At 54.6% G+C, this 25,954-nt stretch overlaps 1 protein-coding gene across 1 annotated transcript; it reads left to right on the top strand.

Moving 5' to 3' along the window:
* Positions 1-4,384: 4,384 nt before the first annotated feature.
* ACVR1C (activin A receptor type 1C) lies at positions 4,385-25,392 on the top strand. The gene is made up of 9 exons (XM_050976854.1): positions 4,385-4,458; positions 10,318-10,548; positions 16,624-16,869; positions 18,053-18,283; positions 18,591-18,758; positions 19,484-19,640; positions 20,250-20,374; positions 20,489-20,619; positions 22,061-25,392. Exons 1-9 carry the CDS (start codon positions 4,386-4,388, stop codon positions 22,184-22,186), a joined length of 1,488 nt encoding a protein of 495 aa, XP_050832811.1. The 5' UTR covers position 4,385; the 3' UTR covers positions 22,187-25,392.
* Positions 25,393-25,954: the final 562 nt, after the last annotated feature.

The raw sequence follows: 25,954 nt of genomic DNA on the forward strand, positions 1-25,954 counted from the left end.
ATCCCCCTGCTCTGTTCCAGCCCGGCTGCTCGGGGCTCTGGGGCCGGGATGGTGCCTGGGACACCCCAGTGTCTGCCAGCTCTCACAGCCGGGGGATGTCACTTGTTGGGCCCTTGGCTTTTTTAAAGAGCACAGCTCAGTGTCCCCCTTGGCGCCACAGTGGCTGCTCTGTGTCAGGCTGTGTGACATCCAGCTCTGTGTCAAAACCCAGAGTGCAGCCCTGCGACTCCTGTCCTTTCCTTGGGGCTCTGCTCTCCCATGTCTGAACCTCTGAAGTGGATTTTAAAAATTATCTAACATTAATAATTTGTCTCCAACTGCAGCCCCCACCCAAACCCTGACCACCTTCTCCAGTGCAGGGACTGTTCACTTCTTCTGTCACCAAACTACCCTGGTCTCCCAAAACCAACTGCATTCAGATACTGGCATCAGTGTCAGCAAGTCCAGGTCTTGGTTTCTGTGCTGAAATATTTTCCTCTTAAAAAATGAAAAGCTGATGCTGTGTTCAGCTTCAACACCTGGATTTTTCTTCTTTCTGTGGGTATCGTGGAGAGATTTTTTAAAAGGTTTTTTTGGGTGTTTTCTGGTGGCTTTCACAACCTGGAAAAGGCCACACATACCTTCCTCTCACCCCTGTGTATTGTTCTTCTTCTGTTCAAGCTCAGGGATAAGCCGTGTGTCAACTGTGACAAACTGTGCCAGAAGGAAATCAGACCTAGCAAGGCCAGGGATTTTTGGTTAAAGACATTAAAACTTGCACTCAGCTTGCTCTTTGGATCTTAAGAGATGATGACACCCTTAGCACGCTGCCAGCTGGAGTCAAGGACTTTGCATCGCCCCCATCTCCTCCCCCATGGGTCTCTGCGGCAGTTTTCTCCAATTTTCACCATCCAGAAATCCTTTTCCCAAGATTTGTGGGTATTTCAGATTCAGAACATGGCTCTCTTTTCATTCTTGGAATGTTCTGGAAAACCTGGAGCCTTAAAATGGGATCCCACTTTGGTGTCCGCAGCGATGCTGGTTTGGCTGTGTCCTGTGTGCAGGGCTGGCAGTGCAGGGGGCCGAGGACAGCGGGGGCTGGCCAGGAGCCCTGGGAGCCCCGAGGAGCTGGGGCAGGGCTGCTCCCTGCCCGGGGCCCGGCCCTGGCCCTGCCTCAGGCTGGCACTGCCCGAGGCTGTGGCCGGAGGTCCCTCGGTGTTTCCCCTTTCCCTGGGAACACGCTCACCCCGGGCACAGTCACTCTGTCAAGTCTCTTGTAATGAGATTCCGTGGGAATCTAAAACATGTGAGAGCCCCTCTTCACTGGGAGAAAGGATGCTGAGACTGGTAAATAAAAAAAGGTGTTTTGCTGTTTCTAATTGTTTGCTGCAGTGAGAGAACCTGTAATTGTGTCTCCTCTGCAAGCACTTGGAAAAAATTTTGCATGAGAAACTTGTCACAACTCCATGTTCTCCATGTCTTTTGCTCTGTTTTATGAGGATCTTGGGTTCAAATTAAACCCTTAGGAGAAGGGCTCTGGCCCTCTCCCTTATTCTGGTTTGGTGCCTTTGGCCATTCCAGGTGGATGGTTCACTTTCCCTGTTGCAGTTTCTGGCAAATCTCCTCTCACTCCCCTGGGAGATGGTTCCAAACTGGGCCACTGGAGACTTCCCATTGGAAATATGGTGGGTTGGGCTTAGGTAGAAAGAATGCCCCTGATCCCTGGCAGTGTCCCAGGCCGGGTTGGACACTGGGCCTTGGAGCCCCCTGGCACAGTGGGAGGTGTCCCTGCCATGGCAGGCGTGGAGCAGCGTGGGCTTTAAGGTCCTTCCAACCCATTCCACAATGAAATAACTTTTTAGCTACACTAATGCTTGCTCTTTGAGCACTTATGCCTGATGCTCAAATACTCCAAGCAGTTCCATTACTACCCTCATCAGAAAGGCCCCCACCCACTGCAATGTGACCTTTCCAGGAGATTTATGGGCTACTGTGTGTTTGACTTCAGAGCCATAGGAAGCAGCATCTGGGGAGGGGTGACTAAAGAATTATAAAATGTTTCTTGGAACAGTCTGGGAGTTTTTCACCTCTTGTTTAATTGCCACAGCCAGCAATATAATGCTCTTGCTGGAATGCATCATCCTGATCAGAATTTTTTGATGGTTTCATGGCATTTCTGGATGAGCAGAGTGGGAATAAGGGAGTGCAAGGCTGCTGTGGAGCCAGGACACTGATGTGGGAGGCAGAGGACCAAGGGGAGGGGTGACTGCTGACCTGCTGCCTGTCCCGGGGAGTTTGTGGATTCCCTTTGGGTTTTTTTGCACAAAATTTCAGTAGATCTTGGTTTTGTCCTGATGTGGAGCAAAACAAATTACGAAACAAAATTCTCGGCTTTTGGCCAACTCTATAAGTGCTTTCAGTCAGCAGAAGTTTCTCTGGTGGTACCTATTTCCAAAGACTCTTAAATCCCCAGGACAGGCTGTTCCTGTCCCCCATGAGCCATGCCATGCAAACAGCCAAGCTGGGGAGCACATTTGTCTCACAACAGCCTCAAAGCCTGGTGGGGTTTTCTCCCTCCCATCCCTTTGTTGTTCTTTTGGTTTCTGCTGGTGTTTGTTATGTCAAAGGCCTGAGGAAGATCAGGCAGAGGGTGAAGGCTCAGTGATGATGGGTAACCAGGACCCAACCCTTCAGGTCCCTGAGTATATATCTATTTTATTTAATAAAAGCTTTGATTCTCCTTTACAAGTGCAGGAGATACTCTTTTCATCGCTTCTGCAAAGTGTGAGTAAAAGTTCTGTACATTTTCTTTCTTAAACTGAAGAAAAACTAATTACATAATTCCTACTTCTTTTACATGGAAACTTCCTTTACATGGAAAAGCAGAATAATTCCTTGCTGTGAACCAAAACAGAGTCGAATGAGTTGTACTTACATTTTCTACTAGCATTGAGCAAATGAAGTGCATTGTTTGTAAGACTTGGGAAGGAGTGGAAGCAAACAGGGATGTGCCAGGACCAGTGGTCTGGTCTGACAGCAGGGTGAGCAGTGCCTGGGAGCTGCTGAGGATCCAGTGTTCCCTCCTGGTGTTCCCAGAGCCAGCTGGGATCTCCAGGAAAGTAATAGGTGGCTTAACAGGTACGTGGCAAGTGATGGATGGCTGAGCAGGTGCAGGACACGGAGAGCCGTGGGCACGGAGCAGTCACCAGCTCAGGCTTCCAGAAAGGAAACAGTGGCAATTTTTCCTCTCTTGTTTTATTGCTCTGACACCCAAACCTTCATATTTTATTGGCTCCTGGCAGGTATTTTCTAACCCCCTGCATTATTTCCCAAGCAGTGAGGTGTGCAGTACTCTGCTGTGCTGTGTTTCAGTGCAATAGAACATCAGCCTATAGGGATTGCTGTGTTCACTAAGATGTTGCTGTGAATTGAGGATGGGGAGACATGGAAGTCCTGAGTGTCTTCCCGGGGTCTATTTGAATGACAACTTTAAAAAGAAAAAAGTACAAGAGCAGCTTTTTCTGGTGCTGTTTAACAGCCACTTGATCCCAATACTTGGGTTTCACTGCTGGGTCTGTACTGTGGCGGAGGGCAATTTGTTTTCTTGCAAAAGGAATTTAGTCAGATTATTTTTGCTTGTGCAGGTGTAATCACAGAATCCTCGGATGGTTGGGGTTGACAGGGACCTTAAAGCTCGTCCAGTGCCACCCCCAGGGACACTTCCTACTGTCCCAGGCTGCTCCAACCCCGACCAGCCTGCCCTGGAACACTTTCAGGGATGGAGCAGCCACAGGTTCTCTGGGCAACCTGTGCCAGGGCTTTTCTTCCTAACATCTAATCTAAATCTCTTTTAGTTCAAACCCGTTCAGATATTGCAGAAACGCTGCAAACTGTTCAACACGTTGCTGTTCATGGGCGATCCGGTGCAGCCTGATGGAGAAGTCCCGGAGCAGGTGCCAAAAGACACTGATGGGGATTTGGCAAAACTCACAAGATTAAAAATCGTCCTTGCCCAGGGCCGGTTTTGCGCATCTCTGCGGGCAGAATCGCAGAGGGCAGCGCGGCTGCGGCGCGGAGCCGGGGCCGGGCAGCCCCGGGAGCGGCGGCCGAGCGGAGCGGGAGCTCGGCGCGTCCCTCGCCGTCCTCGTTCCCCTCCCGGGGCCGCCCGGACCCCGCTGCCCGTCCCGGGGGGCGGCGGAGCCGAGCCCGCGTTCCCGGCCCGGGAGCGGGGGCAGAGCGGGGCGGGGGTCCGGGCGGGGCCGGCCAGGGCCCCTCCCCGCTAAAGCCGCTAAAGCCGCGGGCGGCGGGGCCGGTCAGCGGCACCGGCGGGGGAGCAGCACCCGGCCCGGGAGCGGCCCCGGAGCGGCACCGGCACCGGCCCCGGCCCCGGCCCCGGCCCCGGGGCCATGCGGGGCGCGCCCGGCTCCGCTCTGCGGGCGGCGCTGCCGCTGCTGGGAGCCGCCGTGTCCCTCTGCACAGGTACGGCGGCACCGGGAGCGGCGCCGGGAGCCGGGGAGCGCGATGGTCGGGGCGGTGCGCTAGAACCCCGCTTATCCATCCCGGCCGTGCGCCCGTCGCCGTTCGGGGGCTTCGGGCTCTCGGTGCCTCCAATCACGGCCGCGAGTACCGATAACTGGGTCAGCGGGGACTTACCGGAGCGGCATCCCTGATCCCTGGGGCTTCCCGCGGCATCCCGGGCGGATCCGCCCCGGGGGCTGCTCGTGGGCAGGTCCTCGGACGGAGCGGCACCGGGGCCGGTGGGAGGACATGTCCCGGTGCCTTGCGGTGCCGTGCCCCAGCGGAGGCGGCCGGGTCCCTCGGCACAGGTTCCTCTCTCAGGCGGCAGGTGCTGGGAGGCGCTCCCTCCCCTCAATCGGCCCTTTAAAGCCTAAACCCGCGCTCCCCAGCAGCGCTCTGCAAACCAGCGGTAAGGAAGGCAGCGTACCACATAATATTTACAGTTTTTCTATTAGATTTACTGGGTTTTACCTTTCTCTCCGTGTTTTCACCAGAGCAGTTTCCTTGTGTGGTGCTTGTTGGGACCTTGCAGAGAGGGGAGGTCTCAGCCCCAGGTGCGGGGAAGGACCGTGCCCTCCCAGTGGCTCATCCAGCTGCTCACAGAAGCCCTGCTTTTGGCCAGGGAGGAGGAATAGAGCCCAGCTGTGGGCTGTGAAGTGCTTCTGTGTAGTACTGCACATCTGGTAACCTCTGGTACCTCCACAGGGTGTAAAACCTGCCCTGTAAGAGCTCTTCTCCTTATTTCTCTGGAGCTCTGCTGTGTTTGGCAGGGACCCCAGGGACAGGCAGCACGGTGTGCCCGAGGTAAACCCGGGCCTTGCGGAGCCGTGGCTGTTACCAGCTCCCTCTGGAGAGCCTCCAGAGCACCACGGAGTCGCGCTGGATCTGGCTGCTTTGTGAATCAAAGTCTTGCATTGCTTTGCTCTCCGCAGGTGCAGTGCAGGGTCCTCTTCTCCTCCCCTGCCCCAGCGGCTGGCTCAGGCCCAGGGGTGTGCACAGACCAGACAGGCAGATGTGTGGCAATAGAGGGGACAGGCAGTGTGACTGTCTGGATGGAAAATTCCTTGTCAAACCACTCAGATGTGACTTTAGGAGCGTTCAGTGCTGGGGACTCTCTTGTGCAAGCAGTTCCAGCCTTGCTGTGGATCAGTGCTGTCAGCCCAGGTTATCTCAGCTGCCTCCCCGTGGAGTTTGTACCCTCAGCCCCTCACGGGCTGGGACCAGCAGGTTCTTCTTCAGCTCAGTGCATGAGCTGCAGGACACACAATCCCTGCACTCACAGAACTCTGCTGTGTCGCTCGTGTCCCATAAAACCTTCCCAAGGATACCTCGCCTGCTGCTCCTCTGTCCTGCCCGGCAGGTGAGCTGCTGCTCCTCTGTCCTGCCCGGCAGGTGAGCTGCTGCTCCTCTGTCCTGCCCGGCAGGTGAGCTGCTGCTCCTCTGTCCTGCCCGGCAGGTGAGCTGCTGCTCCTCTGTCCTGCCTGGCAGGTGAGCTGCTGCTCCTCTGTCCTGCCCGGCAGGTGAGCTGCTGCCCCTCCTGCCCAGCCCCAGCTGCTGCCATGGAACCGGGGCTGGCTGCTGAAGGGCAGAGGGGCTCTCCTGGTGCCAGCAGAGTTTCTCTGCCATGTTCAGTTCCCAGCAATTGTGCAGCTGGAGAACAAGGGCTGTGCCAGACTCACGCCCTCCCCACTGCACCTTTACTGGGACCTTCCCTGCTTCTTGTCCTGGCTCCGCCACCAGCAAGGGGCTGGACAATGGGAAACAGCCAGTCTGTAATTTTTAGGATCTCCTTTGAGCCCCTTTGTCCCACAGTGAAACTTTTGTCAGCTGGGCCCCTTCTGAGCCCGGTCAGTCAGGTCCAGGTGTGTGTCCTGAGGTAAGGGAGCATCCCTGCCCCAGGGATGGAGGTGGCCAGGGGCAGCTGTGTCCTGGCACTGGGGTCTGTGCCTGGGGCAGGGGATCCAGCCCGTGTGGAGAGCCCCAGGTCTGTTATTTGGAAATAAAATCAAAGTGTATCTAGAAGGGCACAATAGACAATGACCATACCAAATGATCAAAGATGGAAATGTTCTGGATATTCAGCATTTCCTCCCATCAGGCCACTTAGATCTTTGCTTTCCAATTTAATTTTGAAATGCTCTACTGCTAGCTGTAGTGAGTAGTGATGGATTGTGACTTTGTGGAAGATTAGTGCCCTGTTAATCTGTGTAGTAAAAAGTCTGTGCTGAGATGTAGAGCCTTGTGTGGTTCCTAAGAGAGGGCAGGTCTGGGCTTTGCTCCCCCAGAGATTTTAGTTAGAAAAGCTCTGTTAAAAACCAGAGTTTTAGGTTTTAGTTTTCTGTTAGCCCCATGGTATGTGGGCTCGTGTTTAGTGTTCAGTTCCTTCCACTGAACTTTTGAAGTTGCACTGTCTGTGGATGTGTTTGAATTATTTCCTGCCCACACGAAGCTGGTGTTGGAGCGCCTGCTCTTCCATCCCTTGCTCCCATTTAGTGTCACTCGTGCTCCTCGGTTATCTGGGGATTCGTGTGCTTGAGGCTGACACTCGCTGGCCAAGGGGTGGAAGCACACAAAACCCTCTCCTGTGCTTGCTGGGTGTCGGGGCTGGCTCTGCTCCTCCTGCTGGAAAGCTCCTTGCAGGCCGTGTCTGCCTGTCCTCTGTGCTTTCAGGCAGTGCCACTGAGAACTAAAAGGCAGGAAATGTCACTTTTTAGGCAAGTCAGGCAGATTTTCTTATCTGAAGACCAAGTCATCCTGCCCTTGATGCATGGTGGGACTCATCCCAGAATCTGGTGCGTAATCCCAGCTCCTGCTGCAATAACAGCAGGAAAAATGTCCTTGAAAACCACGAAGGTGTTAAAAACACCAGACCCAGGAAACCTCTGCTCCTGGGGTGTCTGTACCCAAAATCTGCTTTCCTTGTGTGCCAGAGCAGGCATCTCCTGTGCCCCTCTGCTGGCTCCTGTTCTCCTGTTGTTGTGGGGCCCTGGGGGTGCCAGCTGTCCTGGGAGATGTCCCTCTGTCCCTCAGCCTGTCCGTGGCTCCTGTCCCTGCCAGGGGGAGCCTGTGGGGTCCCTGTCCTGCCCCTCTCTGCCCTGGCCCAGCTCTCCAGCCCAGGTCCTGCTGGGATGGGGTGACGATGGCCCTTGGGGAGGCTCAGGGCACTTTTGGGGGTGGCTGCTGCAGAGCTCCATGCCCAGGGAGCTGGCACTGCTGGTGGCCAGGCCTGGATCCTGGCATGCTCTCTGCAGCCATGGCGTGCTTCTGTCGGTCACTCTCTCCTGATTTCTCAACCAGACAATGGAATGTTTTAAGGGAATTGTGCTAGAGTGAATAAAGGAGTCCTGTTCATTTCCTGATTAAAGAGTGCCTTATTTTGAAAGTTTGGGAGCACATTTTCTGCCTGCCTCTTTAGTCCTTTAACTCTTTGACAGTCACCTTATTCCATTCCTTGGTTTCCAGGGGGTGGGAGTCCTGGCTTTGCCCTGAGGCAGAGCATCCCCAATGGCATTGCCAGGACTGTCCTCAGGAATGGCTTTGGGGAGGGAGGAAACATTTCCCGCTGCATAGAGGATTTCAGTCTGTAGTTTCCAGTTCTTCCTCTTCTCTCGTGCTCTGTGGGAGGGAAGCAGTTCAAAGGTGGTGCTGGCTTGGACAGTGGGAAGAGGATCTGCCATCCCTCTGGCCTGCAAGCTGAGGGGAGCCTTGCTGGCTCCTCTGGGACAGCACGGGGCACATTGGAGCAGAATGATCCAGATGGGAGGTGTGAAACTTGGGATACATGTGGCTGTAGATGGGCTGGTTATGGAGCTGACCTGGACAAGTCTCTCCAATGGAAGGAGCTGCTGTGAATGACCAGGAGCAGCCCTGGGCCCTCCTGATGGAGCAAATGGATAAAGCAGGAGCTCTGGTGAGTGCTGTGTCCCTGAGGCTGTCAGCAGGGCTGGGACACGGGCTCCCTGCAGCAGCAGTGGTTGCACAGCAGGGCTGTGACACCGGGTTTGTCACCCCCTGCTCAGTGGGGTGGCAGTGGGAACCCCTGGATCTTCCCAAGGGAATGTGCCAAAGGGCCAGGCTGCTCCCCTGATTCCACAAGAGCTGAGGCAGCTGAGGTGGCACAGGTGAAAGAAACCTGTATTTTAATGGTTGTGTTCAATCCTCTTTCTGGTCTGTTAACAAAGGGCTCTGGATGGACACAAATGCTGCTGAGAACAGGCCCAGGGATTTGTACCTGCCTTGTGATTTCCATCAGTTCTTCTGCACGAGAAGTCAGCCAGCAGCACACACAAGTATCTGAGCAACCTGAGGCTTCTGCTTCTCTAGAATCATATTTAAAAGTGGTCTCTGAAAGTCTTCTGTGAGGAAAATCTCTTGTCTTTCCCACAACTCCAACTCTGATCTTGTCTCTGAGCAGATTCAGCTGCAGTTTTCCATGTTTCCCCCAGAGTGAGGGCAGGATTTGGTGGTGCAGAGCCCCTGTGGTTGTGGCAGTGGCTGTCTCAGAGTGGTCAGGGGAGGGTACAGGGCTGCCCAGCCATCCTCCACCCACCCCCTCTTTGTGGGGCTGCTCGGGGTGTTTTGATCAGCTCTGCCCTCAAGTAATCTGTAAATACAGAGCATGGGTAAATCTGTCAGTCATCCACTGCAAATGATGCAATAAAGATAATTTTCCATTTTATTTTTAGACTGCGAGAAAGGGAGAAAAACACTACAATGACGTGTCTAAAGCCCCGAAGACACTTGCAACAATCTTAGACTCAATAATGCTTTTATTTTGCAGTTTTGGTGATGATGTGTCTGTTTCCTTCTGTGAGATCTCTGATTTGTTTGGGTCTGATGAGGCTTTTTCCTGGCAGCAGTTCTAGGACCAGGGCAATGTCTTTGAGTGAGATTTGGCTGTTGTGCTGTGTGTGATGGATGGTGCCTGCTCCTGTGCTGGAGGAGAGCTGAGGAGCAGCTCCTGGCACTGACCCGTGCCAGGGAGGTTTGTTGTGGGCCCGAGGTGCAGATAAACACCCCCAGCTGTCACTTCAGAAGGGTGGCACGGGATGGGGATTGTTGTAAGGGAAGCAAAGAGTGGCACAGAAACAGAAATCAGATTTGTGCTGACGTCTGCCAGGACTTCTGTGCTCCTCTGGGGACTCTGGGATTGCAGAATTGTGGGATGTTTTAGGCTGGAAAACCCCTCTAAAACCACTGAGCCCAGCTGTGCCCCCAGCACACACCACTAGCTCATGTTTTACTTTTCAATTCTCTCTTACCTTTAGGTAAAAGAAAGGTCTTCTCCTCCACAATTCCAAAACAAACAGAAAGATTTATGGCTAAAATGATTGTCCTGAGTAGAGCAGGGCTCAGACTGGCAGAGCTGGAGCTGGCCCAGACAGGGTGGCCTGGACAAGGTGCCTGATCCCAGGACAGGAGGAGGAGGAGGAGGAGGAGGAGGAGGAGTAGTCTGTCCCTGTGCCCGTGCTGGGCGCTGTGTGCGGTGTGCCCCTGGCTCGGGGCTGTCACCACTCAGCTCTGGCACAGCTGGCCTGGCTGCTGCGGGCAGGGAAGGGACAGGCAAGGGGTGCCGTGGTTTTGGGAGCCAGCTTTCAGGGCTGGCCAGTCTTCTCCACCACAAAACACAGAGGGCATCTATAGAATCCCTTGGGACCAAGATTTAAACGCTTGTCACGGGTGGGTGTGGGGGCCCGTGCTGCTGGGGTGCCCTGGGACGGCCGCAGCCCAGCCCCGGGCCAGCACCGGCCCCGGGCCAGAGCCCGCAGGGTGCCCTGGGCAGGCAGCTGGCACGGTGCCCACGCTGTGCCCTGCCTGCAGGCCTGCAGTGCGTGTGCCAGCTGTGCGAGCACACCAACTTCACCTGCCAGACGGAGGGCGCCTGCTGGGCCTCGGTGATGCTGACCAACGGGCGGGAGGAGGTGGTCAAGTCCTGCGTGTCCCTGCCCGAGCTGCACGCCCAGGTCTTCTGCCACAGCTCCAAGAACGTCACCAGGACCGAGTGCTGCTACACCGACTTCTGCAACAACATCACACTGCACCTGCCCCTCGGTGAGTGCCGGGAGCCTGCCTGGGCACAGCCTGCCTGGGCACAGCCTGAGCTGAGCTGGGGCTGCCTGGGCACAGCCTGACCCGGGCTGGGGCTGCCTGGGCACAGCCTGACCTGGGCTGGGACTGCCTGGGCACACCCTGACCTGAGCTGGGGCTGCCTGGGCACAGCCTGACCTGGGCTGGGACTGCCTGGGCACAGCCTGCCTGGGCACACCCTGACCTGGGCTGGGGCTGCCTGGGCACAGCCTGACCTGGGCTGGGCACAGCCTGCCCCGGGCTGGGGCTGCCTGGGCACACCCTGACCTGAGCTGGGACTGCCTGGGCACACCCTGACCTGGGCTGGGACTGCCTGGGCACAGCCTGACCTGGGCTGGGCACAGCCTGCCCCGGGCTGGGGCTGCCTGGGCACAGCCTGCCCCGGGCTGGGGCTGCCTGGGCACAGCCTGACCTGGGCTGGGACTGCCTGGGCACAGCCTGACCTGGGCTGGGCGCAGCCTGCCCCGGGCTGGGGCTGCCTGGGCACACCCTGACCTGGGCTGGGGCTGCCTGGGCACACCCTGACCTGGGCTGAGCCCACTCTGACCCCGGGCTGGGGCTGCCTGGGCACAGCCTGACCTGGGCTGGGCACATCCTGACCTGGGTTGGGGCTGCCTGGGCACACTCTGACCCCGGCTGGGCACACTCTGACCCTGGCTGGGCACACTCTCTCCCAGGCTGGGCACACTGCAGGCTGCTCCCAGCTGCTTTCACACAGCCAACCAGACCCTTTAGCTCTGCCATGGGCTGCAGTTTCCTGCCTTCCTGAGGGTGTCCCAGCCCCTGGCCTCCATGTCCTAGGGCAGAGCAGTGGGGGACCCCAAGGCCCTGCTGGGACCCCTCTGGCCGAGGCAGTTCCAGCAGTCTGAGCCTGGGGTGGCCCTGGCTGATGTGAGCAGCCTGAGAGGCAGCTGGTCAGTGGTGTCACACCAGTGTCACACCAGTGTCACACCAGTGTCACCGGGTCCTGCTCAGCAGGGGTAGGAAGCTGTGAGAGTCCTGGTCCCAGTGAGGGAGGAAAAAGGCTGGCACTCCCAGGAGCCCCTGTGTCACCTGGCTGGTGCAGTGTGTGAGTCTGCCAGGCTCAAAGTTGTGCAACAAAGCTGATTTGGTGCTTTCTGAAAATAAATATTCATACCATTTTTAGCTTCATTTTAGTTTATTTTTTTTCTTCTTTGCAAGATTTGGAAAAAAAAATCCAAATTTTGTGTTTATTCCAGGCTTTTTTATAAAAATGAGTAAACCACACCATTTTATCTGGTGATGCCTTTTTGTAACTTACAATAGTGAGATATGTTGCAGGTAAGAAATGTTGCAAATTAACACACAATTTAAAATGGTAGCTTGCATTTAAGAAGCTATCATGTAGTTGTTAATGGAATTTGAAAGGCTGTTGCTGGGCAGACCTGGGGGAGCCTTGGGCACTGTCACCTCCTGCTGAACCCTGGTACCAACCTCCCCGGTGCCAGGGGCAGGAATCAGGATTGTTTCACTGGTGCTAAGGATCATTTGTATGATGCCTGTACCCCCACAAACAACTGGGAGTACAAGCACCATCAGGTCACCCTAGGACGTTGTTTTTCTTTCAGCTGACCACAGAAGGGACACGCTAATTGTGGTCATGCTCTAGGAACAAAGGGCCATGCTGGTTTGTCCAAGTTGGGAAGAAAGCTGCTCTTGCTAGAGGAGCAGTGGAGGCACATCTGCTGTTCCAGCATTGAGCTGGGACTTGCAACACCTCTGGCTTCATATTTCAGTGCCCAAAGGAAGGACTGAATCCTTAGCCCGAGCCCTTTGCTCCAAAGGTTCAGGGGGCCTCATGTCAGTGGGAATGGTGGCAGTGCAGTGAGGTTTCTGTGCTGGCCCTGCCCCACAGCCCTCCCTCACACTGCCCAGCAAGTGGCCTGGGGACAGCTCTGGGGCCAGCCCTTGTCCCAGACCTCTGACAAGTGGCACTTGGGACAGACACCTGGGTGGGGGAGGTCTGCTGTGCCTTGTCTGTATCACCTCTTTCTTTCTTTTCTTTCTTTTCTTTCTTTTCTTTCTTTCTTTTCTTTCTTTCTTTTCTTTCTTTCCATCTATCTATCTATCTATCTATCTATCTATCTATCTATCTATCTATCTATCTATCTATCTATCTATCTATCTATCTATCGGTCCATCTCTCTGTCTGTCTATTCATCCATCTATCCATCTATCATCTATCAGTAATCTATCCATCTATCTATATCTATCATCTATCTCTATATCTATCTCTCTCTAACTATCACTATCTCTGTCTCTTTATTTCTGTGTCTATTTCTATGTCTATCTCTGTTTTCTGTCTCAATCTCCTGATGCATATTCTACCTTTGTGTGTGTGTATATGCATTTCTACCTCTGTGTGTATATACATATGTATTTCTTTATGTATATACATATCTAATCTATCTGCCCACTTACCTGTCTGTCTCCATTAAGTGAATTCTAGATTAAAAGTGGAGCATGTGGGCATGGAAAGCTTGCCTTTATGCAGGAATGACTCTCCTGGAGATGGAGAAGCCCTGAGGGGGTCCATCGTGGTGCCCACCCCTGCTGGGTGAGGCAGGACCTCAGTGTCCTTCTGGGACACACAGCCACCTTCAGCTCCTCTCCGTGGAGCTGGCCTGCCCCAGCCCAGAGGCTGGGAGCCACCTGGCTGATGGCAGTGTCCCTGCCCATGGCAGAGGCTTGGAACCAGCTGAGTTTTAAGGTCCCTCCCAACCCAAGCCGGTGTGGGATGCTGTGACTGAGCATGGTTTTGTGTTGTAGAGGAGAGCCTGAGAACAGGGAGAGGGTGTCTGAGGGCACAGGGCAGGGGGTGCTCAGGTGCCTGTGCCTGAGCTCCCCTGGCAGAGCTGCAGGTGGCAATGCCTGCCCCAGGCAGCACAGGGCTCTGGGCTGGGGCCTTGGGTGACAGCAGCTGACTTTTCCCTTGAGGTTTTTTTTTCCTTGGTTTTTATTTGTACAATGTCTGAATTTCTTTAAGGACGGATTAAACCTGGATGTCTGCTTTTATATCCTGCTTCTTGTGGGTTTCATTGTGGCATATTGCATTAGCAGGTGAAAATGCTGAAGAGCAGGATGAGTTTGCACTAACTGTTTTTTTCTGTGTCACCCTGGATTCCTTTCCAGGTTTTTGTTGGTTTAACTGGGGTACTTTCTGCCCCAGCAGGTGATTTGAGATGTGCTTCTCCTGTCACAGCAGGGCTGCAGAAAACACCCTGAGTGCTGCTGCCCCGAGGGACCTCCCCATGATAAATCACCCCTCGTGCATGCCTCATTCTTGTTTTCTCTGCAGAGCTCAGCACCGTGCCCCAGCATGGAACAGGCTGCCTTGAGTAGTTGCTAATCAGACCTTGATTTTTCCAGCTGTAGATTCGTGTCTCACGGCATTTTTGGGCCACCTTTGAGATCTGGGAGGCAGAGTTTGTGATCTCTGCCTACACCCCAAGGGTGAGTGGACTCATGGTGGAAGTGGAGAAACTTAATTTTAGACTCTAGCCCAAGCTATATTTTTTAAGTGGTTTTAAGTATTATGTTGAGCTGACTAGAGCCTCCCCATTAATGGAATGCAATAGATTTTCTTACTACATTGGAAAGAATATGTAATTACTCCCCCTGAGCAGCCTGGGAGCACACACAGTCTGGGGCTTTTGGAAGCCTTAGAGTGGAAGCTTTACAGTATCAAGAGCAAATGCTGTGTGTGAGAATGCCTTTTCCATTGAAGGGAAAGGATAATTAATTTTTTTTGCTGCCTGCAAGTACTATTTTGTTGACAGAAGCCGGAGCATAAGTGCACTGCGTTGTGCAGCTGCTGAGTGCTGCCAGATGTGCTGCCTTTGGGTCACACCTGGCAGCGCCTCAGCTCCACTCCCGGTTAGTCAGTCAGTGGCAGAGCACCGAGTGTTGGTGGGCAGCACTGCACCGCCTGCAGCAGCCCCGGCTCCCGCTGGAGCGGCTGGCAGCGCTGCCAGGGCAGGGAAGGCAGCTCGCTGCTGGAGCCGGCATCTGCTCCGAGCCTGGGGCCGCTGGCAGCGTGCCCTCCCCCGGCCCTGCCCGCAGGGCAGCCCTCGCTGTTCAACCTCCTGATGATTTCCCTTTTGTTACTGTTTTTGTTACTGCGGCGGCCCCAGAACAAGAAACTTCTATTTAGTTCATGTCATGTTGTTTTCCAGGGAAGCGCTGACGTGCTGCGGTCAGCGGCTCCTGCGCGTTTGTCCTCAGCAGCCTCTGCCGGGGAGGGATGAGCCATTCCTACCGGGAATGAGTCTGGAAAGCCCTGCAGGAGGAGGCAGGCTTGGATGGCACAGGGCAAGTGCAGAACAGCCAGGGGACAGCTCATGCCCTGTGCTCTGTGCCCGCTGTGAGCCCGTGCCTGGCCGGCACAGAGCCAGTCTTGTCCTGCAGTGTCCCCTGCACAGAGCCAGTCCAGCTGTCCTGCACAGAGCCAGTCCTGCTGTCCTGCACAGAGCCACTCCTCTGTCCTGCACAGAGCCAGTCCTGCTGTCCTGCACAGAGCCAGTCCTGCTGTCCTGCAGTGTCTCCTGCACAGTCTGGGGTGGCAGGGCTGGTTCAGTGAGGGGCCAGAGCTCCTGGGGTAGGGCACCCCTCCGTGCTGCACTCCATCCCTGTTTCAGGGAAACCTCAGCCCTGTGGAAACAGAATGAAAAGTGTTTAGGAGATCCTGGCACGTCAGTTAACGAGCAGCAGTTCCAAGGAGGAATCCTGCTCATAAATCCTCTTACAAACCTCCCAGGTCACCCTGGAGCAGCTTCTTGAAGCCATCAAAGGGAAAACCTGTGAACAAAATGTACCAGCTTTGTGTTCAGGAGGGTTGGAGTTGTGCTGGTGACCAGACATGTGGCACTGACTGCAGGAAGGAAGCAGAGGGTGCTGAGCCTGTTTGCCGCTGCCTTTGGGAGCCCACATCACCCTGGTCACTCCCAGACTCCAGGTTAAGGTGTGCTTGAGGCCCAGCTTCTCCCCGAAGGGAAGGAGTGACCTGGCGCGGGGGGGAGGTTGTGATTCTTACATCTTCTGCAGCTCTGAGATCTCAGGGTTCTGAGTGTTGACGGGATTTTTTATGTGTCATATTTCTGGTTTGTTTCATTTGAGGGGAAAGCACTGGTTGATTTTTCTTTTAAGCTTATTTCAGATTTTGGGGACATGAAAAGAATCATGTGTGTGTTCCTGTGCAAATGAACCCCTTAGCAGTGTCTTCCTAGAGCTTCTTGGTATAGAGCTCCTTGGGTGGTGGTCAGAATGCTGACCCCAGAACAGAAGGGTTGTGGGGGAAAGGCTCCATCACTCACAGACACGTGGTCTGTCCTGTCTGTCCTGTCTGTCCTGTCTGGTCTGTCTCCTGGCCAGGACAATGGTGGGAATGCATCAGGTGGAGAAAGGGAGCCTCAGAGGTGACCCTGTCACTCTCTACAGCTCCCTGAAGGGTGGCTGTGCTCAGGTGGGGTTGGTTTCTTTCTCCAGGCAGCACTGACAGAATGGGAGGTCACAGTCTCAAGCTGCACCAAGGAAAATATGGCTGGATATCAGGAAAACGTTGGGCGGTTGCTTTTCAGGAAAAAGTTGTTTACAGAGAGGATGATAAAGTTCTGGAATGGCTGCCTGGGGAGGTGGTGGAGTCCCCATCCCTGGGTGTGTTTGGCAAAGCCTGGATGTGGCACTGGGTGCCAGGGTTCCATTGAGGGGTTGGGGCTGGGCTGGCTGGACTCAATGATCTTGAAGGTCTCTTCCAACCTGGTCATTCTGTGATTGTGTGAATTCTGTGATTGTGTGATCCTGTGTGAATTTATGATTCAGTGGTTGTGTGATTCTGTGTGATGCTGTGATTGTGTGATCCCGCGTGATTGTGTGAATCTATGATTGTGTGATCCTGTGTGAATCTGTGACTGTGTGACCGCTGCGGTGTCCCCGCCCGGCGGTCGCTGCAGCCGCAGCCTCACGCTCGGTGTGTCTGTCTGTCTGTCTGTCTGTCTGTCTGTCTGTCTGTGTGTCCGGCAGCAGCGGCGGCGGGGCCGGCGGGCGGCGCGGGGCGGCTGCGGGCGGCGCTGGCGGCGGCGGTGGCGGTGCCGCTCGGGGCGCTGGCCCTGCTGGCCGCGCTGCTCGCCCGCTCCGCCCGCGGCTGCCGCCGCCGCCCGCGCCGCCCGCCCAGCGTGGAGGAGCCGCCGTGCGAGGGCAGCCTGGCGGGCGCCGGGAAGACGCTGAAGGATCTCATCTCCGACATGACCACCTCCGGCTCGGGCTCCGGTAGGTGCGGGGCCCAGCCCGCCCGCTGTGCCCCTGGGCTTCGGGTGCGCCTCCTCTGCCGAACCACCAAAATTGGGTTCTGTGCTGGAACGGAGGCGTTGGAAAAGGGAGCTCAGAAATCAGAACCAAGTGGGAAACCCAGCGCTGCCGGCTGATGCAACGTGGCAGATGATGAGAGGTGCTAAGCTCACCTGAGTGGCTCGGGATGCTGCTCCCGATTTTTTTTTTTCTGTTTCATAGCAGAATAATGTTCCTCCAAATTCTTGTTTTGAGCAGAACATTAATCTTTTTAACATTTTCCCCATTTCTACTGTGATGCCTCCATTGCTACTGAGAACTTGTTAAACCAAAGAAACCTAAAAATGAGGTGGGAATTCACAAAATCCAGCCCATTTGACCAGTGACACGCCTGGGGTGTATTGGCCTGGGGTGTATTGCCCAGCTTTCCGTAGCCAGAGCTTTTATTGAAAAGTATGTAAACTATGCTTGCTTTTATTTGTAAGTGAAAAACGCACAAATGGTGCCTAATTTAATTTATTTCCATGAGCTGCATACCTCTGAGGATTAAGTTGTTGTTCTTCCCCAATGCCTTTTCACAGCTCTAATGAGCAGACTTTGGCGTTATTTATGCTGAAGTTTTTAACTGTTCCCAGCTATCCCTGAGCCAGGAACAGGGCTGGACTTGAGCAGAGCCAGAGTCCCATGCACCGGGGTGATTTGTTCTGATTTCAGCCAAAAATCAAGGTTGTAGTTATTAAAAAAAACCCACAAACAAACAAAACAAAACAAAAACCCCTTGTTTTAAGTCCCCAACAAATACAGAATCAAATCAAGCAGGGTTTGTGGATGGCAAAACACAGTAGAGCTGCTATTATGATTTATTTTTATTTTCAAAAATTTCAGACAGAGTAGAGCAACTCATCTACTGCAGGACAGCTGCAGTCTGTATCAAACCAAATGGAGTAGTTTGGGCCAAATTTTAAGGGTTTTACTGGGGTTTTAACAAGTTTTTTTCTACATACAGACACTGGGAAGTAACATCAAAAATCTGATTTGAGGAGATATTGGTTGGGAGAGGATTTTCCCTTGGCAGCGTTGGGAAGCAAAGCCATGGGTGCAGCTGAGTGGGGTGTGAAGGTCCCAGCTGAGCCCTTTCACAGGCACCTGCCTCTCTTTTCCCCAGGGCTGCCCCTGCTGGTGCAGAGAACCATCGCCAGGACCATTGTGCTGCAGGAGATCGTGGGCAAGGGCCGCTTTGGAGAAGTGTGGCACGGGAAGTGGTGCGGGGAGGACGTGGCTGTGAAAATCTTCTCCTCCAGAGACGAGCGGTCGTGGTTCCGGGAGGCAGAGATTTACCAGACAGTGATGCTGAGGCACGAGAACATCCTGGGCTTCATCGCTGCCGACAACAAGGGTGAGCAGCGCCGGGGCTGCCCGCCTCCTGCACGGCTCTGCCTGCCCAAACAGCCCTGAGCCTGGGCTGGCCCGGGCAGGGCTGGCTAATGCTTGGGCTCAGGGTCCTGCGGTGCTTCCCAGCCCCGTGATGGCACCACTGGGTCCTGAGGGGCTGTCCCAGCACAGCTCTGCTGCCCCGGCTCCATCCGAAACTCAGCCCTGGGCTCCTTCCCGGGCCACAGCTGGCACACCTCCTCCCTGGCATTCCCCAAAAGGGGAAGGCTTTCCTAGCTAACATTTTTGATTCTCCTGCTTCCTCTGGCCAGATAATGGGACGTGGACTCAGCTGTGGCTTGTCTCCGAGTACCACGAGCAGGGCTCGCTGTTCGACTACCTGAACAGGGGCACGGTGACCGTGGAGGGCATGGTCAGGCTGGCACTGTCCGTGGCCAGCGGCCTGGCACACCTCCACATGGAGATCGTTGGCACGCAAGGCAAGTGCTGCCCTCCCACTTCCCTTCAAGTATTTTAAGGAGCTTCAGTGTTCTCAAAACCGTTCATGGGCGAGGTGGTGTCGTGAAGGGCTTTCCAAGGTGCTGACACCAGGGGGAACAGCGTGAGTGAGAGTGCTGCAGTGCAGACGGGGAAGAGGGACGTTCCCTTCCCACTTCCACTGTCTGCATTTGTCCCTGCCTCTAAAGAGATGCCTACAGAAGCAGCTCTGCTGAAGAGGAGTGAGCACTAATGAAGGAAAAAATTAGGAAAAATTTCTTCACGGGAAGGTTTGCCCAGCCCTGGCACAGATTGCCCTGGGCAGGGGTGGGGTAAAAAGCTGTGTGGATGTGGCACCTGGGGAAATGGGTTACTGGTGGTCTTGTCAGTGCTGAGGAATGGTGGGACTCAGAGGTCTTAGAAGGTTTTTATGACCCAATACATTCAGTGATTCTGTAATTTTCTAAACTAGTTAGGATGGTGAACTTCCAGTTTCTCTTTTTGTGTTTTATTCCTGAAAAACAGATACTCAAAAAAAATGCCCTTAAAGTTTTCTTTTGAAGTTGAGAACATTTAGCAGAGCTTTGCTTGGTTCAAAATAGGCTTCAATATTTCTATAGGGTAGAGTAACAAAAGTGAATAAAACTGGTTTTGCATCCTTGCTCCTTACATTAAAATCCACACAGTTGTTACCAAAACTGGAGGCGGTTTCTCTTGCTGAGAGCAGGGAAGCCAGCGATCGCTCACCGGGATCTGAAATCCAAGAACATCCTGGTGAAGAGGAACGAGACCTGCGCCATCGCCGACCTGGGCCTGGCGGTGAAGCACGACTCGGTGCTGAACACCATCGACATCCCCCAGAACCCCCGCGTGGGCACCAGGAGGTGGGTCAGGCACTGCAGCCCCTGAACCCCCGTGGGCACCAGGAGGTGGGTCAGGCACTGCAGCCCCTGAACCCCCGTGGGCACCAGGAGGTGGGTCAGGCACTGCAGCCCCAGAACCCCCGTGGGCACCAGGAGGTGGGTCAGGCACTGCAGCCCCTGGGATGGGTCAGGCACTGCAGCCCCAGAACCCCCGTGGGCACCAGGAGGTGGGTCAGGCACTGCAGCCCCTGGGGATGGGTCAGGCACTGCAGCCCCTGAACCCCCGTGGGCACCAGGAGGTGGGTCAGGCACTGCAGCCCTGGGATGGCCCCTTGCAGCCCTGCCTCCATCAGCCATGTCCCCTCTGCCCTGGCACCGGGCAGGGATGGCCGCAGCCCCACGGGGAGGGTGGGTGGGGGGCTGGCTGGGGGGGGAGGAGGTTGCAGACCCTGCTGTGGGATGGAGCTCTCTGCCCCACGTGGGGCATGGTGTGCCAGTCACCCCGGTCACCCCGGTGCTCTGGGCATGCCAGCACCATGAGGGGTCACGGGGCTCCCACGGGCACGTGGCAGCACAGCTGTGGCCTTTGGTAGGAGCTGCCCCAGCAAAGTGACCCTGTGTGCCCCAAAGGTACATGGCCCCCGAGATCCTGGACGATGCGATGAACACGAACATCTTTGAGTCCTTCAAGCGTGCAGACATCTACTCCCTGGGGCTGGTGTACTGGGAGATAGCCCGGAGGTGCTCCGTTGGAGGTGAGGCCTTGGCTTTTCACCCAGTCCTGGGTGGGTTTGGGTTGGAAGGGACAGCAAAGCCCTCCTCGTTCCACCCCCTGCCATGGGCACCTAGACAATAACACATCTTCCCAGGGATCACCGAGGAATACCAGTTACCTTACTATGACCTTGTGCCTTCTGATCCTTCGATAGAAGATATGAGAAGGGTTGTCTGTGAACAGAAGCTCAGACCAAGTATTCCAAACCAGTGGCAAAGCTGTGAGGTAAAATCAATTTTCTAGTTTATTATAGGTTTATTTTGTAGGGTTTCTTTTTCTAGTTTTATTTCGTTATTTATATTTTCAAATTTAAATCAAGACAGAACTTTTCAGTGAGAGATAGGACACTCAATGCCCAGCTTCTTCTGAATTTAAAAGCTTCAGATGTCTAGCTGTCCTTCAGATCAATACAGAAAAAACTCTGCACAAAGTGCTCGATGCTGTCCAAGGCAGGTCTTAATTGATGCTGCTGCTGTTGTGTCACTGTTTCAGAGCACTGCACTTTATCTCCCTGCATTAAAACTGGAAAGCAGGGGGTGGTGGTTGTATCTCTGGCTGTTGTCTGTCCCCCTGCAGACCATGTCTGTACCTGGTCCCGTTCCTGTCCCCCAGCCCCTGTCAGTACCCAGCCCTGTCTCTGTCCCCAGCCCTGTCTGTACCCATTCCTGTTTCCATCCCCAACCCCACTCAGTGCCCGATCCTGTCCCTGTCCCCAGCCCCACTCAGTGCCCGCTCCATCCCCATCCCCATCCCCAGCCCCCTCAGTGCCCGCTCCCTCCCGTTCTGAGCCCGCTCAGTGCCCGCTCCGTCTCCATCCCCAGGCCCCTCAGTGCCCGCTCCCTCCCCGTTCCCAGCCCGCTCAGTGCCCGCTCCATCCCCATCCCCAGGCCCCTCAGTTCCCGCTCCATCCCCATCCCCAGCCCCTTGTGCCCGCTCCATCCCCATCCCCATCCCAGCCCCACTCAGTGCCCGCTCCATCCCTCCCCAGCCCCTCAGTGCCCGCTCCCTCCCAGCTCCAGCCCGCCAGTGCCCGCTCCATCCCCATCCCCAGCCCCCTCAGTTCCCGCTCCATCCCCGTCCCAGCCCCTCAGTGCCCGCTCCATCCCCGTTCCAGCCCCTCAGTGCCCGCTCCATCCCCATCCCCAGGCCCCTCAGTGCCCGCTCCATTCCCGTTCCCAGCCCGCTCAGTTCCCGCTCCATCCCCATCCCCAGGCCCCTCAGTGCCCGCTCCCTCCCAGTTCCCAGCCCGCTCAGTTCCCGCTCCATTCCCGTCCCAGCCCGCTCTGCCGCTCCTCCCCATCCCCAGCCCGCTCAGTTCCCGCTCCATCCCCATCCCCAGGCCCCTCAGTGCCCGCTCCCTCCCCGTTCCCAGCCCCTCAGTGCCCCGCTCCCTCCCGTTCCCAGCCCGCTCATGCCTGCTCCCTCCCTATCCCAGCCCGCTCAGTGCCCGCTCCATCCCCATCCCCAGCCCGCTCAGTGCCCGCTCCATTCCGGTTCCCAGCCCGCTCAGTGCCCGCTCCATCCCCATCCCCAGGCCCCTCAGTGCCTGCTCCCTCCCTATCCCCAGCCCGCTCAGTTCCCGCTCCATCCCCATCCCCAGGCCCCTCAGTGCCCGCTCCATCCCCGTTCCCAGCCCGCTCAGTGCCCGCTCCATCCCGTCCCGCAGGCGCTGCGGGTGCTGGGCCGGCTGATGCGGGAGTGCTGGCGTGCCAGCGGCGCCGCGCGTCTCACGGCGCTGCGCGTCAAGAAAACCATCTCGCAGCTCTGCGTGCCCGAGGACTGCAAAGCCTGACAGCTCCCGCGGGACGCTCCGCTCTCGTCTCTCACGTGTGACAGTGTTTTTGTTTCTGCCTACCTCAGATGGCGCGGCTCAGCGCTGCGGTGCCCGAGGCAGAGCACCGAGCTCCGGCGCTGCGCCCGGCCGGGGCACCGGGCAGCTCGGGACTCGGAGCTCGGGTTTGGTACAGCGAGTCCGTGACTCGCTTTGGCTTTTTTTCGGTAAATCAGACACGGGTGAATCGCAGGAAGGAGCTTAAAGCATCATGACAGTGTAAAAATACCTTTTGCTGTTGTGCTTTTCATCCTTATCAGACCCCAAACGTCCTGGAAGTGTCTGGTGTTGGTTAAAGCCTGTTTGTGAGACAACCTCACATTCTGTCCTCAAACCAAGTAAAAGACCAAATTAACCCAGCTTTTTACCCGTTTTGTTTTTTGTTTTTTTTTTTTTTTTTTTTTAAATTTTATTTCAGGGATCAGAAAAGTGGTTGTCAGTAAATGCATTTTGAATTACTGTATTTATAATTAGCCAAGCAATTAGAAAAGAGGGAAATTCCACTAAGTGTGTACACTGTGAGCAAAACCATTGAATCAGTTCCCTATTAACATTTATTTTTATTGTCTCAATTTCACATACAATGTTATGGGTAAAAATTGAGTTGTTTCACTCTGTTTTGTTCATTGAACAGATCAATGAAGGCCCTGCAGCCTGCTTCCCTCCGCTGCAGCCCAGCCCTGCAGCCTGCTTCCCTCCGCTGCAGCCCAGCCCTGCAGCCTGCTTCCCCCAGCTGCTGCCAGCCCTGCAGCCTGCTTCCCCCCGCTGCAGCCCAGCCCTGCAGCCTGCTTCCCTCTGCTGCAGCCCAGCCCTGCAGCCTGCTTCCCCCAGCTGCTGCCAGCGCTGCTGCAGGGCGCCTTCTCTCACCTGACCAAGGCTGTCTTAGGGATCCACGGCAGGCTGGACGGGGCTTGGAGCAGCCTGGTCCGGTGGAAGGTGTCCCTGGCCCGAGGCAGGGAGGTAAAATGAGGCAAGCTTTAAGGTCTCTGCTGGCCCAAACCATTCTGGGTTTCCGTGATTCAATTTGTGCGTGCTTCAACTGCCTGAACTCCCCGTGGAGCTCAGAGATGTGACTTTTTAGGCTGTTTGAGGGGAAATCTTGGCAGCTGCATGATCCAAAGCCTGGTGCTGACTTGACTATTAAAGACTTTGCAAAGCTAAGATCCAGCATACTTATCTTAAAAAATCAGAATCGAAGCTTTATTTTTTTTTTTAAGTGGGAAAAGAGTTTCAGTTTTCAGTTTCCCCCCTGGAGTCTCTGAAAATCGTTGACCAGCCTGGTAATTTGAACAAGACCCTTTTGGGGCCTGGCTGGGAAGTGTGGGTGGAGGATGCTCAGGCTCAGCTACTCCTCACACAGGTCACAGCTCCAGCCCCAGAAGTGCTTTAACCTTTTCCCTGGACATAGCTCTTGGCACCAGACATTATGGTCTGTTTGCCCTGGCTTTTCACCCAACTCAGTATTTTTGCTCTGGTTTTCTTTTCCCTTTTGTTGTTGAGAGGTGAATGTGCATTTTGATGAATTGGAGTTGAGTGTAACTGAGCCAAGGGGCTGATGTTGTATTGAGCTCTGCAACATTTGTAAACTCTACAGTCCTTTAGAAATACTCCAAAGAACCCTTGTTTTAGTGGCCTTTCCTCTCCATGTGGGTTTGTCTTGGTCTAATTTAAGCACAGAGGTTATGCCAAGACCCTTCTGTGCAGTTTGGGGAGGCTTAGGTTTCCTCAGAGGTCACAATGTTCCTGATAATCTTCACTTAAAGCAAAAGTTCTTCAGCTCATGAAAATTTTTAAGGTCAAGGATGCTCAAAACCTCTTACCACATTCAGCTTCTCCTAATTGATGCTTCTAACTAGGGGGAATAACCAATATTTTATAATTTCCTTCTAATAACAATCTAAAGTTTAATGTAGGGATTACGCACTGAAAGGAAAAGTTAATTAATGTTTCCTGTAACACCTAATTTTTTTTTGTGTAACTTGAATTGCCGTCCCCACACACTCCTTTAGAAACTCAGGCTGTAATCTCCTCTGCACTTCCCTACTTTTATAATTTGCACTTAATCGAGCTCATTCCCTCACATGACACTTTTATAAAGAGTCCTACAATATTTTAGCAATTGCTGTGTCACTTTGCTTGGTACTAGATTCAGGAATTACGAATTAATGAGTTTAGAAGTATGCCCAGTCCCTACAACAGCTCTGGGCTTTGAGCAGGGCAAGTCCTTCTCAGTGCCCAGAGCTCCTGTGCCAGGGTGGGCTCAGGCTGCCCCTGGCCCGTGGGAAGGGGGAGTCTGGGCTTTGCCTGGGGGCAGAATGACAGGGCAGGGACAGGGTGGCACTGGGGTGCTGCTGGGGGCTGCAGGTGGGCACAGCCTGGCCACCTCCTTCAGGTGCACGGGGGGCAGGCACAGCCTTTGAGTGTGGCTCAAACCCCCCTGCCATGGGTCAGGGGGTCTGCTATGGGGTCTGTGAGGGTCTCCTGGGGTGTCCTGGGGTGTCCTTGGGGAGCCCTGGGCCAGCACCCGGGTGCCCCCAGCAGCACTGCATGTCTGTCCCCTCCTCTGTCCTTGTCTGTGTGTCTGTGATTGCAGGGACCACCCCCACAGGCTGTGGGACCCCAACCCCCCAAAGCTTTTAGGGAAAGATGTCCATGTTCTGCTCTAATGGGCAGAGCAATATTTATGAATGTACAGGGAATAAGCATTGAGGTACGATATATTTCTACAGAATATAAGAAATGTGCAATAAATTGTAACTCACACTGAATGTATTTTTGGCATAAATGGACCAGATGCGTTCTGAATGTAGCTATGACATTGTGTCTAAGCCTGCTGTGATTCTCAGTCCCCAAGAAAAACGTGTCGTGTTTTGTCAATCTACAAACCACTTCCTCAGTTGTCTGTTTTTAAAAGAAGCGTGAGTATTTTATCTGGAACACTGCAATATTTCTGAACTAAGTATAGCAGGGCAATGCTAACTTCAACCCTCGTGTTGTGAAATATCTGATCTGTGTACACTGCAGAGTTATTTTTAAAACGATTGCTAAAGTTATTGCTTGATATTGCAGCTGCCTGGATGTAAATACTGGCTTAGCTGTTGTATTTTGTATGCGGATTTGGGGAAGACGTGGCAATTTTAATAAATTCAGCATACTCTGCCCTTGTGCTCCCGTGGCCTGAAACTGTTCTTATGTTCATCGTGTGAGGGGAAAAGGGCTGAGCCTGTGTGAACCTGTAGAACCCTTCCCTGTGGCTCTTGCACCCACAGCAGTGGGGGCTCTCCCTGAGCTCCCTTTCACACGGCACACCCTGATCCTGCTCTTCCAGCCTGTCAGATTCTCAGTGGTGCAAATCTGAGGGGGACCAGCTCACCCTGAACTCTCAATTCTGGAGTGTGCATGCTTGAAAATTCCCCTGACACCGCCATAATCCCGGAATTCAAGTCAGACTTTATTTTTACTTAAGGCACGTCAAAACGAAATCTGCTGTGCTGTGACCCAACAAACTTCGGTGGCTTTTGAAGGATACTGTGGGTTGGTTTATTTTTCCCCTACCAAGACCTTTGTATTGCAGCAATTACTCGTGGTCTCTCTGGTCCCTGCCCGTCTCCAGGACGGTGTCGCTGTCACGGCGGTGGCTGTGGCCGGGCAGTCGGGGTCCCGAGGGACCAGCAGCGGCTCACCGGTGAGCGTCGGCTGCCATCCCCCGGCCACGCCGCGCCGGGCGGG

The sequence above is a fragment of the Serinus canaria genome, chromosome 7 (assembly GCF_022539315.1).
Source record: "Serinus canaria isolate serCan28SL12 chromosome 7, serCan2020, whole genome shotgun sequence".
NCBI lineage: Eukaryota > Metazoa > Chordata > Aves > Passeriformes > Fringillidae > Serinus > Serinus canaria.

What these genes read in the sequence shown, in the direction of transcription:
- ACVR1C (XM_050976854.1), top strand. Translation starts at nt 4,386, where the DNA reads ATGCGGGGCGCGCCCGGCTCCGCTCTGCGGGCGGCGCTGCCGCTGCTG. An exon ending in CGCCGTGTCCCTCTGCACAG is followed by an intron (nt 4,459 to 10,317) that starts GTACGGCGGCAC and finishes CCCTGCCTGCAG; the next exon opens with GCCTGCAGTGCGTGTGCCAG. An exon ending in CCGGAGGTGCTCCGTTGGAG is followed by an intron (nt 20,375 to 20,488) that starts GTGAGGCCTTGG and finishes ACATCTTCCCAG; the next exon opens with GGATCACCGAGGAATACCAG.